Source organism: Ptiloglossa arizonensis, chromosome 3 (assembly GCF_051014685.1).
Source record: "Ptiloglossa arizonensis isolate GNS036 chromosome 3, iyPtiAriz1_principal, whole genome shotgun sequence".
Lineage (NCBI taxonomy): Eukaryota > Metazoa > Arthropoda > Insecta > Hymenoptera > Colletidae > Ptiloglossa > Ptiloglossa arizonensis.
In genome coordinates, this window is record NC_135050.1 from 1,139,768 (window position 1) to 1,151,823 (window position 12,056).

Genomic DNA, 12,056 nt, shown 5'->3' on the forward strand with positions numbered 1-12,056 from the left:
AGTACTCCATGCAACACATTTTAAAGAACTATAGATACTTACGTGTATAAAAAAAGATGTGTAACTTCATGTATATATAATTAGTTTAAATATTATACATTATGGTAATGCATTAATAGAAATCAACTATGTTATTGCAATTTATTTATAAACATATGAAAGAGTCGGCCTGTACAGAATATCAATACTCATCACACAATGATGGCATTGAAACCGATTTCAATATTAACAGTGGATTCTATATAAATAACAGCGTCCGCCTTATATTGCACGTCTTAAGTTCTACTTAAGTTTTGTATAGCACTTTTTCATTTCATCGAATACATAAACCGGAGGAAGTATCCGTACTTGTTGTAAGTACATAAAAAGCTTCAATATTCTAACTATTGTGCGTTTTACATTTGGTAAAACGCCGTGTACATAACGATGAATTTCATTAATTCTTAATTTAAGTTTTATTTATCTCGATATCATTGCGACAGAGAAAAATTAATGGAAGACAATAATATACAATTGAAATTCAGTCTTGCCAATGGAAATTCGATAATTCGATTTACTTGAAGCAAACTGGCCCAAACGTGAAACCGAACGCCTGATGTGGTAAACCATAATCAACTGGATAGAAATCCACCAGCGGCAATTGCTCTAATTTCGTTGTTTGAACTAAGAACACAGTTTTCCCTTTATTCTTATGCGTCTTGCAACCATCCACTAAGATTTGTGGCTTAACACCGGTATATGAAAATTCGTCTTCGTTCGCACCGAGCAGTCGCAACGAAGAATTATAATTATGATTCGGAGTATTGTACCAGGCAGCGCTGTTGATACAGGTGTAAGTAAAATTCTGATAACCTTCTTGACTTAACAGACGCAGAAAATTTAATTGCACCACGCCAATAGTCTCATAGGTAATCTATAATATAAATAGTTAGTGAGAATTTTTTCAAATTAATTCGAATTAAACGCGTTGCATATACTGGTTGATCCACGCAACTGTTTCAGGTCATAACTCCGTTATTAATGCATTTACGAAAAAATATCAAAGCATGTACAATTAAGAACGGCATCTCTTCTTTAAATGGAAATGCATATTTTTTGTTGCACAGATCCATTCCTACTTTCAAAAAATACTCCATCCAAAATACTTTCAAAAAATATCTTTATTAAAGAAGATGCTGAAACGCTTCATGACTATGTTGCAAACGTAAACATCGTTCCTCAATAAAGACATTTTTTGAAAATGTCTCGAAAACTAATAATTTGTTTGGCTTCGATATCTTAATAATTTTTGAAAATCCTTATTTAAGAATGAACAGGGGAATGGATTTGTCCAACAAAAAATATGCATTTTCATTTAAAGGAAGGACGCAATTCGTAATTTCACATGCACTCTTGAATTTGAAAGAAATCTAAGATTCGACAGATGTAGTGCTTTTCGAGCCATTTACCTTTCTCCTTTGACACTTTTTCATAAATGCATTAATAACGGAGTTATGACCTGAAACAGTTGCCTGTACCACCAATATATACCCAAACTCACTTTGAATCCTCCGCGTAGGTTCGAATACCAGTCAGTATTGTTATCTTCCTTTCTCCACGGTATATTCGGCATTTCGCTCACATGAATGTCGGGATACACACAAGTTTCGCCCATGCTCGTCATATTGCAGTAAACGTACACAGCATCGTCAGCCATTCCTAAGTTCGGATCGATCCAGAACCAGCCTGTTTTTCGCAGAATATTATCAAATTTTTTGTAACACCGATAGAATTACAAATCTTCAGTTGCCACGAATAAAACACTGACCGTCGTTAAAATGTGGATGCCCGTAAAATAGGTCCTTGCAACTTCTTACAGGATTTTCTCTGCTTCCAATCGGTTTGCGTATTCGATCCAGTTCTTGTCTCATAGCGTATATAGAGCTATACATGTCCAAGAACTTGGGCCCTAATTCCTCCTCGATGTAGTCGCCTTGGTGTAAGGTTTCCGAATTTATATCTGTTTCGTTTTTCTCGTCTCTGTAATGGTCACACACATTACAATAATATCTTTGAAAGTGGATTCACACTTTCCGCGTCGATAAAAATTTTCTTACATGTCTTTCGAAACATCGCGTCTCTTTCTCAGCAGCTGTTCTCTCGTGAACAATAATTCCGGAGGGATCATTGGTTGTTCAGCGGGTGGACCAGGAGGTCCCGGAGGACCCGGAGGACCCATTTCGCCTTTTGGTCCATCGTTTCCAGCGTTGCCCTTAGGTCCCAATGGTCCTTCCATTCCAGGAAGTCCCGGAGGTCCGTCGTTCCCTTTGAATCCAATTGATCCTGGCGGTCCTTGGTCACCTTTGGATCCCTCGGGACCAGGTTCACCCCGTTTTCCTTGCTCTCCCTTTTCGCCTTGTTCGCCTTTAATTCCTACGTAGCCTAGTTCACCGCGATGTCCTTTGAGTCCTCTTTTACCTCTGTCACCTTTTGGACCCTTGGGTCCGACAGGTCCAACTTTTCCAGGATTGCCAATTGCCCCCGACATACCAGGAGGGCCATTTTCTCCTGCAAGTCCCGGAAGACCTCTAAGACCCGGTAAACCTTGCGGTCCTGGTACACCTTGAGGTCCTGTGCGACCTTGAAGTCCTTGTGCTCCAGGTGGACCCATGTCTCCTTTCTCTCCCGGCATTCCTGGACCCCCTTGCAAACCTGCTAGACCTTCTGGCCCCTGAACGACGAATCAATTACTTATATTTACGATATTGGAATTTAAATTTTTTATAAAGGCTGATATTAATGTTATATTATTTTGTACCGGTTTCCCAGATGGACCGGGCAATCCCTCTTTTCCTGGCGGACCAATGTCTCCTGGTGGTCCAGGATCTCCATATTTACCGTCCTCGCCATCTTTGCCAGGTTCTCCTTTTGGACCGACTAAACCTGGCTCCCCAGGAGGACCAGGGAAACCAGGAGGTCCTACATGACCTTTTGGTCCTTCAGGACCATTTATTCCACGACTACCAGATGGTCCTGGTGGCCCACTTTTACCTTCTTCACCTTTTGGACCCGAAGGGCCTCTTTCACCCTATAACACATATTAAACAATAGCACGTAATAATTTTGCCACTTTCATATTTTTAACACTAGAATTATCAATGATGAACGTATTACTATCTGTATCAGACCATATACAAATCTTCAAAGTTAAATGGAGAAAGGGTAAATTAATTTAAAAGTACCATTAGTTGTCTATTTTTATAATTGCTCAAGAATATTGTAGGCAAAGACACCGTTAATAATTAAGTAATTCAAAAAAGAAATTTGGAACAAGTCAAATTGATTCCTTTGGTAGTGCTAATCTGAAGAACGATTAATTCATGTAAAATAAAGCTTTTTACCGGCTTTCCCTCAGGACCGTTTGTACCAGAAAGTCCTGGCGCTCCACTGTCTCCTTTACTTCCCTGACGACCCTCCAATCCTGGAGGACCTTGTGAACCTTCAGAACCTTTAGGTCCTCTTGGACCGTGTTCACCTGGACTTCCAGCTGGCCCTACAGGACCAATTGTACCGGCATCACCGACTTCTCCCTTTAATCCAGGTGGACCAGGTAATCCTTGTGGACCCACAGGCCCAGATGAACCTGGTGCGCCAACAGGACCATCTTCACCTTTCGAACCTTGTCTTCCAATTTCTCCCGGTGGTCCCTTTTCACCGGGCAGACCAACAGCACCAGGTTCACCACGAAGACCTTGCACACCAGGTGGTCCCGGAGGACCCTTTTAAACATAACAATAACGTGTAGGTATGGACATAATGAAATTTATATTTCACCAACTTTAAATTGAATTATACGCACCATTTCTCCTTGAGATCCCTTGAATCCCTTCTCACCAGGTGATCCAACGTCTCCTTTATCTCCATCTTCTCCTGGAACTCCAACAGGACCTGGAGGCCCTGGTAATCCACGTTGTCCTGGTAAACCGTCTCGTCCAATAGGTCCTGCCGATCCAGCTTCGCCCTAATAAATCAAAATGTACCATGTAACACGATTCTTTCATTTCTTATTAACTTATTTACGTATTATTACCGTGTTGCCTTTCAAACCAATTGGTCCCTGCGGTCCTTTCGGTCCTTGAGTGCCTTGAGGTCCAACTCCGCCATCCTTCCCGGGTTCTCCTTGAGCACCTTTATCACCCGATGGACCCTGAGCTCCTGTTAAACCTATTTCCCCTTTGGTACCCGGCATTCCCTTCATTGATAAAGCAAATACAACATACTTGGATTTATAAAAAACCTGACATTGTAAGTAGCAACTAAGATTATTAAAAATGAAACAAACCGGTGGACCGTTCAGTCCTCGGTCGCCGGGGAATCCTGGTAAACCACTAGGACCAGGTGGACCTTCTTTTCCTGGTAAACCAGATACTCCGGGTGGTCCTTCTTTTCCTTGTTCGCCAGGTGGACCTGTTTCTCCCGGAATTCCAGGAATTCCTGGACTTCCTGGTTCTCCGGGTTGACCGGGTTCCCCAGCGGGACCTTGCGGTCCTATTACACCAGGTGTGCCCGGTGGTCCCAAAGGTCCTGAATCTCCCACAGGTCCACGTTCTCCGGGTGGACCAGAAATACCGTCTTTCCCATCGAGACCAGCTTGCCCCGAGGGTCCGACAAAACCACGAGGACCTTCAACGCCAGGTGGTCCAGATTCTCCTTGCAATCCTGGAGGACCTGGCTGTCCCGTATCACCCTTTGGTCCTGGTAATCCTTCGGCTCCTCGTCTTCCACGAGCACCTCGAAAACCCTTTATAAAAAACATTAATGGAATAATTTGATTTAACTTTTCCATCAGTCCCATCGATGGTGGGGTTTTCTTCACTTACTCTGGGTCCTGGTTCACCGCGTTCTCCTTGGGCGCCATTATTTCCCTAAAATAAAATAATACATTTTACTTCGTTAAACTTAATGTTCAATCTTCGTGCATCAATCATGTTTCGTACAAATTTTGATTCTCTTACTCTTTCTCCTTTATCCCCACTAAAGCCTTGCCTGCCCGACTGTCCTTTATCACCTTTCTCACCAATATTCCCAGGATATCCAACAAAACCCGGAGAACCAATTTTTCCCTTCTCACCGGGTGAACCAGTTGGTCCAGTTTCACCTCGTGGACCCTCGAAACCCTTGGGACCTTCGAAACCTTCCAAGCCAGGAATTCCTTGCGGACCCGTCGTTCCCAATTCTCCTTTCCCGCCTGCATCACCTTTCTCTCCTTCCAATCCTCTCTCTCCCTTCTCACCGCGTTCACCGGGTACCCCACGTTTGCCTTCGTCGCCTTTCACTCCGCGAACACCTGGAAACCCTATTGGACCTTGCGGTCCCTGTGATCCTTGTTCGCCTTTCATTCCAGAAACTCCTGGATTTCCTGGGTGACCAGGTGATCCGTCTGCTCCTGGAAGGCCAGGAATTCCGGGTTTTCCTTGTGGTCCCTGTAAAAATTATGAAACATTTAAAAAGGTATACTTTCTCTATACGAATCCGTAGGATTATTAAAGATTATTTTTCAATTATTAATCGAATAAAACTTACAACTAAACCAGTTGGTCCTAAAAGACCTTGAGGTCCAGGTGGTCCGACTGCTCCTACTGGACCTGGCGGACCCGACGAACCTGGAGGTCCTTGCGGACCGGTATTTCCCTTTGATCCCTGTGGACCTTCGCTTCCTGGAATACCAGGGTTACCTGGTAATCCAGGAAAACCTCGTGGGCCTATGAATCCTCTGGGTCCCTAAAATGATCTCGAAGTATATGAGATTTTATTACTACTTAAACACGTTTTATCGTTACATAATGACCACTGTGGCATTTTTCTTACCATTTCACCAGGTAAACCTGGTAAACCCGGAGATCCATCATCGCCTTGCATTCCTTCGTGACCCGGTAAACCTGGTTCTCCGGTGATCCCTGTCGCTCCCCGTTCACCTTTATCGCCTGGTAGCCCAGGCAGTCCAGGTGCACCCTGTTCACCTTTCATACCAGGCGGTCCACTTATACCTCTGTCACCGTCTCTTCCAGGTCGACCTCGTCTGCCTTCCCTACCAGTCGTTCCAGCAATTCCTATAGAAATTCGATTTACCTTTATTTCGTGTTTATAATCTAAAGTAATTGTCTCTACAGAGCCAGTAATTGTCTCTAACCCAATACACACCGGTGTTCTATTTATAGATCGTTCGGAAAAAAATTGTTGTCTGCAGACATTAAAATTGCTTCGAGTGTCACGTGATCCTTTCTAAACGATAAATATCAATTCTCGTAAACAGGATGGGTCGAATACACGACAAAAAATTTAATAAAGCTCCTCGATGGTTTTGGATTCTATATTAATTGAATGGTTGTAAAGAATTTCGTAATATTTACCCCTTTCGCCACGTGGTCCAGGTTCTCCGACATCACCAGGTTCTCCTTTTTGTCCTTGAGATCCAGGTGGTCCTTCGGGACCCGGGATACCCGTCATACCCATCGGCCCTTCCACACCTCTCATGGCCATCATGTGTTGTGAAAGCATTTGCCGCAACGCTTCCGCCTGAGTGTCTGGTCCTTTCTCGTTGTTTTGTTGGTTCAAAGATGGTATGATGAAAATGTTACCCGGTGGACCAGGCGCGCCTTGCAAACCCGACAGCCCATCCCTTCCTGGTTCTCCTTTTTTACCAGGTGAACCAGGCAGACCCGGTGGTCCTGGAAATCCACGTGGACCCGATGGTCCCCGAGCGTTATAGTAACTGGGATTGTAATAGGATCCTTCGACAGACTCTGGATATTTTAACGTCCCTTGAAATCCTCCAATCGAATTCCCAGTAGTGTCAGGCGTCTCTGGTGTCGTTGTCTGATACTCACCTTTCATAGTTGCATCGATGCCATTGGCAATCTGTAAACGTTTATTTTCAGGTACAATTTACAACAACCGGAACCCTTTGCTCCAAGATTTTACTCTATCTTCGCTTAAAGGAGAGGAGACTTCTGGTAATCTAGCCGAAAACATTTAATTCTTCCTAATTTCTTTTCCAAAGGAAACATAAGAATTTTCGATACAAAGTTTTCGCACGCGTATCTATCCACATTTACGCTAAACTTACGATTTTTTTGTAAATGAAAATAATTAAAATTACAGGTGTTGTATAATCTTAAGTGAAGCGTGTCTTGAAAAACTGGTCCGAATGGCTGACCAGTTTACAGGAAAAAATTCTCGAAGAATAAAAAAAATAGAAAAAGAAGCATTGAATTTTTAGATTTGTAGTTCCTACGATAAAGAGACATCTGTTGAAATTTCTGTTAAAATTTGAAAAAAAATCGGTTCACTAGAACTTTAGATGTATTATCAAATAGTTTAAAAGACTATTCGAGCAAAACGCGTTTAAAATTTAAACGTCTGTAACTTCGTTAATTGTGTGGACTCGAGAAAATCCTGTTGTACGGATATTTTTGAAGACGTGGATACTTTGAAAAAATATTTTCAAAAAATCAATTTTGGTAGAACATAAAGAAATATATACGACTAAATTTGCGAGCGTATTTTTCAGAATTCTCGAAACATTCGTCTGAAATATTTTTACCATAGAAATGAACGACTCACGACATTTTGAAAAAGCGTTTCCACGGTTGGTCTGGATGCGTACGTCGTGAGAGTGGGTTTGCGAGGTAAGTTGTATTCGTCATTGTCTTCGACCGACGAATCCTCGTTCCCTCCTCCATTTCCTTCCTCGTAGTCTTCTTCCGTTTGACTCTCAAAAAATTGACGTTGATTGTTAACGGATGCGTTTAAATTAGACACTCCAAAAGGTGGTCTACCATAGCCTCTGGGGAAATTGCTGCGATACGTTTCGTGATAATTCCGTGTTTGATTGACTCTCGCCGAATCCTCGTAATAACTGGGCAACGTGGTGCGTACTAGAGGACCGATATTTCGTACATTCGAGTAACCAGTTTGTCCGAACGGGTATCTTGTTTGATTTCTACAATCAGGCGCAAAGACTGTGCAAATTTCGTAAGCTGCGTCTGGAATCGGAGCGATCTTCAACATCTCCAAACCGCCCTGTAACGAATTTCGGTAAAACACGAAGAATCGGAATACAGTATTATCGTGATAAACGTGAAACCGATGTCCACGATAAATATGAAACCGGTCTCCACGATAAATGTGAGACCGGTGTCCGCGATAAATGTGAAACCAATGTCCACGATAAATGTGAAAAACTACGGTAAATGTCAAACGATTAACGTAACATTTCACGATGTTCACCAGTTGATTACAATATTTTTCTTATTATTGGTTGTTTGTTAATGAAAATATTATTAATATAAAATAATAAAGTGTTATTATTACAAAACGAAGCCACAATTTGGCTTTAAACTTTGGCAAGTTCTCTTTCCTATCCTGTTGTTTTCTATGGCCGTCGCTGCCGACGAAATACAGACAGAGGTGTATCGTTTCACGAACGGTTCATCATAAATGTGAATTTTGGTCCCTTTCGCATTTATCGAGAAAATACTGTATTACTTTATTTACTCGAAAATTGTTCTACCGACCAAATAAACATTGCCATCGACGAGCTGCTGGCCGATGATTACGATGCCACTGTCGCTGACCGTTTCCAAGAGGTTTCTGCGTAACTCTTTCGTAATTTGCGAGACACAGTCGACGATAAGCGTAACTGCGTCGCCTTTGATGCTGAATCCTAAACGATGCCACTTTCCATCGGAAATATCAACACCGAACGAAATCGGTTTATCCCCGTCATCCGGGGTTGTGCTGTAGTAGAGGGTGACGTCAGTGCCCAATGATAGCACCAACTGCTCCTCGCCACTGTCACTGTAGATGGCAAACAGCGTGGCAGTCGGATACCCTAATTTTTTTTTTTTCATTGTGAAATCGATCGTTCGACCAAAGGCACGTCGTTCGAAAAAATACGAACGGACGTCCAGAAGAGGGACGTACGTTTAGTGAAATGCGTTGGAAAATTTCCAAACGATTCGTTACTCGATCAAAGAACCAACTGGTAAATAATAATAATAATAGTAGTAATAGAAAAGTAAATAATAATCCGAATCACGAGAAAGCAATCGCGAACGCAAAATTGGGTGTGAAAATCGTTGCGTTACAGGGAAAAACTCGTTTCGAAAAATTTGCAACGCGTCCTTTTTCCGTTTTGAAAAGTAAACAATAATCCGAATCACGAGAACACAATCGCGAACGCAAAATTTGGTGTGAAAATCGCGTTCCAGGGGAAAACTCGTTTCGAAAAATTTGTAATGTACGCGGTCTTCTTCTGGACACCCGTTCTTATACAACTACAGTAGAACTCTATTTATTGGAACGAATGTTTCGTCGATGCTCAATTTAGGGAATTATTAGCGAATTTCTATCGGATTTCTATTATTTGAATTACTACCCAGCGTTAATTCAGTTGCACGAACATCTGCTACGGACAAAAATTAAAGCAAACATATTTATGGATCGTAGCAGGCTTTCGACTGTATTCTCTAATAGTTATATTTCGTTGTATTTTAAGAACTTGACTCGTATTTTGGAAAAAATTGAAATTGCCAAAAAGGCGGTTGTTGTTTCTCTATCTGGAGTGTTCAATGTTGGAAAATAAACGATATCTAACGTCGAGCGAGCTAGTCAAAGATAACAAAGTACGAGACTGAAGTGGCAACGAATGGAAACAGTTGTTACAAAAATTGAAATACTACTAGAATATTAATGCACGCGAAACGAAATTAATGCACGAATCCCAGCGCATCCCAACTTATCCGAAAGCGAAATTCGATTACTCGAAAAAAAAGTTACAATTAGTGTGTATAATCGGTGAACTCCTATTAACGAGATTAATGCACGAGATTATCGACTTGTCCGAACGAGAAATTCGGTTATTCGAACGAAAAGTTACAATTATTCTCCTCCTGTTACACGAACTCGCCTAGTTGTACGAATTGGGTTCACGTAAATGGAGTCCTACTGTATCGCATTATTCGATCGAATCGTGTCGGGACGAACGTACAGCTAAGAGGACACGATCCTGGAAACGGTAACGTTTGGGAAACGAGGAACAGGAAGCGAATGTTACGCGATCGAGCTGAATTGAAACGAATTGAATCGATCGCATGCGGTTACCGACCGAGTTTCGGCCTGGCGGTGACCAAAATGGAAAAATCACGCGCTATGCCAGCTGGGAACAGAGTGTTCGTGTTGATGGTCAGTATAGCGTTTTCCGTAATCTCGTAAGCGGTGGTGTCGTTCCTGCGACAACGTCCTTGGATCGCCGTCACTCCCAGAGGCTCCTCTCTCATTCCGGTACCGGCCACGAAGTCCGCGACGTCTTTCCCTGAAATGTTTAAAAAAAAAAAGGGGGGGAAATTCACGGTGTCCATCGTCGCGACGTATCGTGGTCCCGACAATGAGTAAACGTACGAGTAGCGACGCGACGAAACGAACACGATCGGCGACAGCACGTCGAAACAACTGGAAACCTAATAACCCCTGAACCCGATAGACGTAACTCGTCGCGTTACGACGAACGCTTAAACCAGTTCCCATTAAGAAGTCCTCTTTTCCAGAGTGGAACGCGCAGTTTTGCATGCTACGGGCAGCGCCTCAATTAACGCAATAGAGATCACTTAAAATGACATCCACTGGTAAACGGACCTTTTATTACGTGGCCGATTCAACTTTTTCCACGCGTGCACGTCACCTATACAAACTATGGTGCAACGATCAACGACTCGAAACCGAGACTTTCGATCTTTCGTCGTCGTCGGGTATCATTGTTGGTAGAAAACGAGTGTCTAATTACGGTATTCAATTTGATAACGTTCGAAATGATTCAGTTACTCGAATACTTGCCCATGTCTTGCAACGCGATATCGGCTAGCACCGAATGCAACCCCAATCCCAAGAGGAAGCAAAACACCGAAGAAACGTAGCCGATGGCGCGAGGTAGTCGCGGTGTTCTCCATCGTTGCTCCACGTGGTCCCGCCACATGCCTACCCCCTTTTTCCTCGTCAAAGCATGCTTTTCACAGCGAATTAACCCCGAATTTAATTTTCACCGCGTAAAGGACACCAATGATCTTGTGCGAACTCGCGTGGATCCCTATACGCGTGGATCGTGGTCGTGTGATCGCGAGGACTCTCGTAACGCTGCGAAACTTATCTGAATGCAATAGCGATCTCGATGCAACCACCACCCTCCCCACGCGTTTCTTCTTCTTCCCCTTCGGTCCCTCCTTTCTAACGCTATTGCCTCCCCGCCGTTCTTTCTTGTAAACGCCGATCCACCGTCGTCTTGCACACGTTCCACACATGTGTCTACATTAATGACAATTCCGCCTCCCTCCTATTGACACTGATTCGGATAACACGTGGCGGCACAGGACACGGATAGAGGAGAGAGGCTGGGCGATCGTCTTTTCGTCATCGAGACGGATACAGTTTTTTGGCAGATACGAGAACCTCGTAAGTTCGTTTACCAACGTTTCTTTCATACCCTTCCGTTTGTCGGGATGTTCGTAGTTTTCCACAAGAGTAGCGGAAGTAGTAGTAACGAGTATAATAGTAACGAGGTATAGTAGTAACCGAGAGTAGTCTTTCAAATCGGAGAAATCGTTTCGCGAGATTCCTATCGAAAAGTTTTTCTTTTCTTTTTATAGACATAGCAGAATGAACAATACGTGGAAGAAATGAAAATCAGCCCGGTAGGTTCGGGCTTGTTATTTTTAATTGTTCCGCGAGCGAATGCGATCATCGTTTAGCTATGAAGGTTTTAATTAGTTACTTCCCGAGCCGTTGTGCCTTGTGGAGCACTTTTCTTCTCCGAACGTGAGATAACGGTTTTATTATCCATATGGTAATATACGTACGGTTACGATTGGTAAGAAATTAACTGGGACGAATGCATCGCAATACTTTTTCGATGAAAAAATCGTGGTTCGAGTATGCAACAAATAAGATTTCATTGAATTTTATTTCGGTAGAGGAGACGAAGAAAGAGATTTCGTTTAACTTCTTTTCGACGTAATTTAACTTTC

The 12,056-nt window shown here is 42.8% G+C and overlaps 1 protein-coding gene across 1 annotated transcript; it reads right to left on the reverse strand.

Moving 5' to 3' along the window:
• Positions 1-127: 127 nt before the first annotated feature.
• On the reverse strand, positions 128-11,151 carry LOC143144565 (uncharacterized). The gene is made up of 18 exons (XM_076307109.1): positions 10,873-11,151; positions 10,148-10,354; positions 8,556-8,872; positions 7,603-8,061; positions 6,390-6,897; positions 5,848-6,089; positions 5,563-5,760; positions 4,995-5,462; positions 4,860-4,904; positions 4,322-4,780; positions 4,070-4,231; positions 3,839-4,000; positions 3,381-3,758; positions 2,798-3,067; positions 2,097-2,710; positions 1,808-2,019; positions 1,541-1,725; positions 128-913 (listed from the first exon to the last, which is right to left on the reverse strand). Exons 1-18 carry the CDS (start codon positions 11,009-11,011, stop codon positions 554-556), a joined length of 5,385 nt encoding a protein of 1,794 aa, XP_076163224.1. The 5' UTR covers positions 11,012-11,151; the 3' UTR covers positions 128-553.
• Between the last annotated feature and the right edge of the window lie 905 nt (positions 11,152-12,056).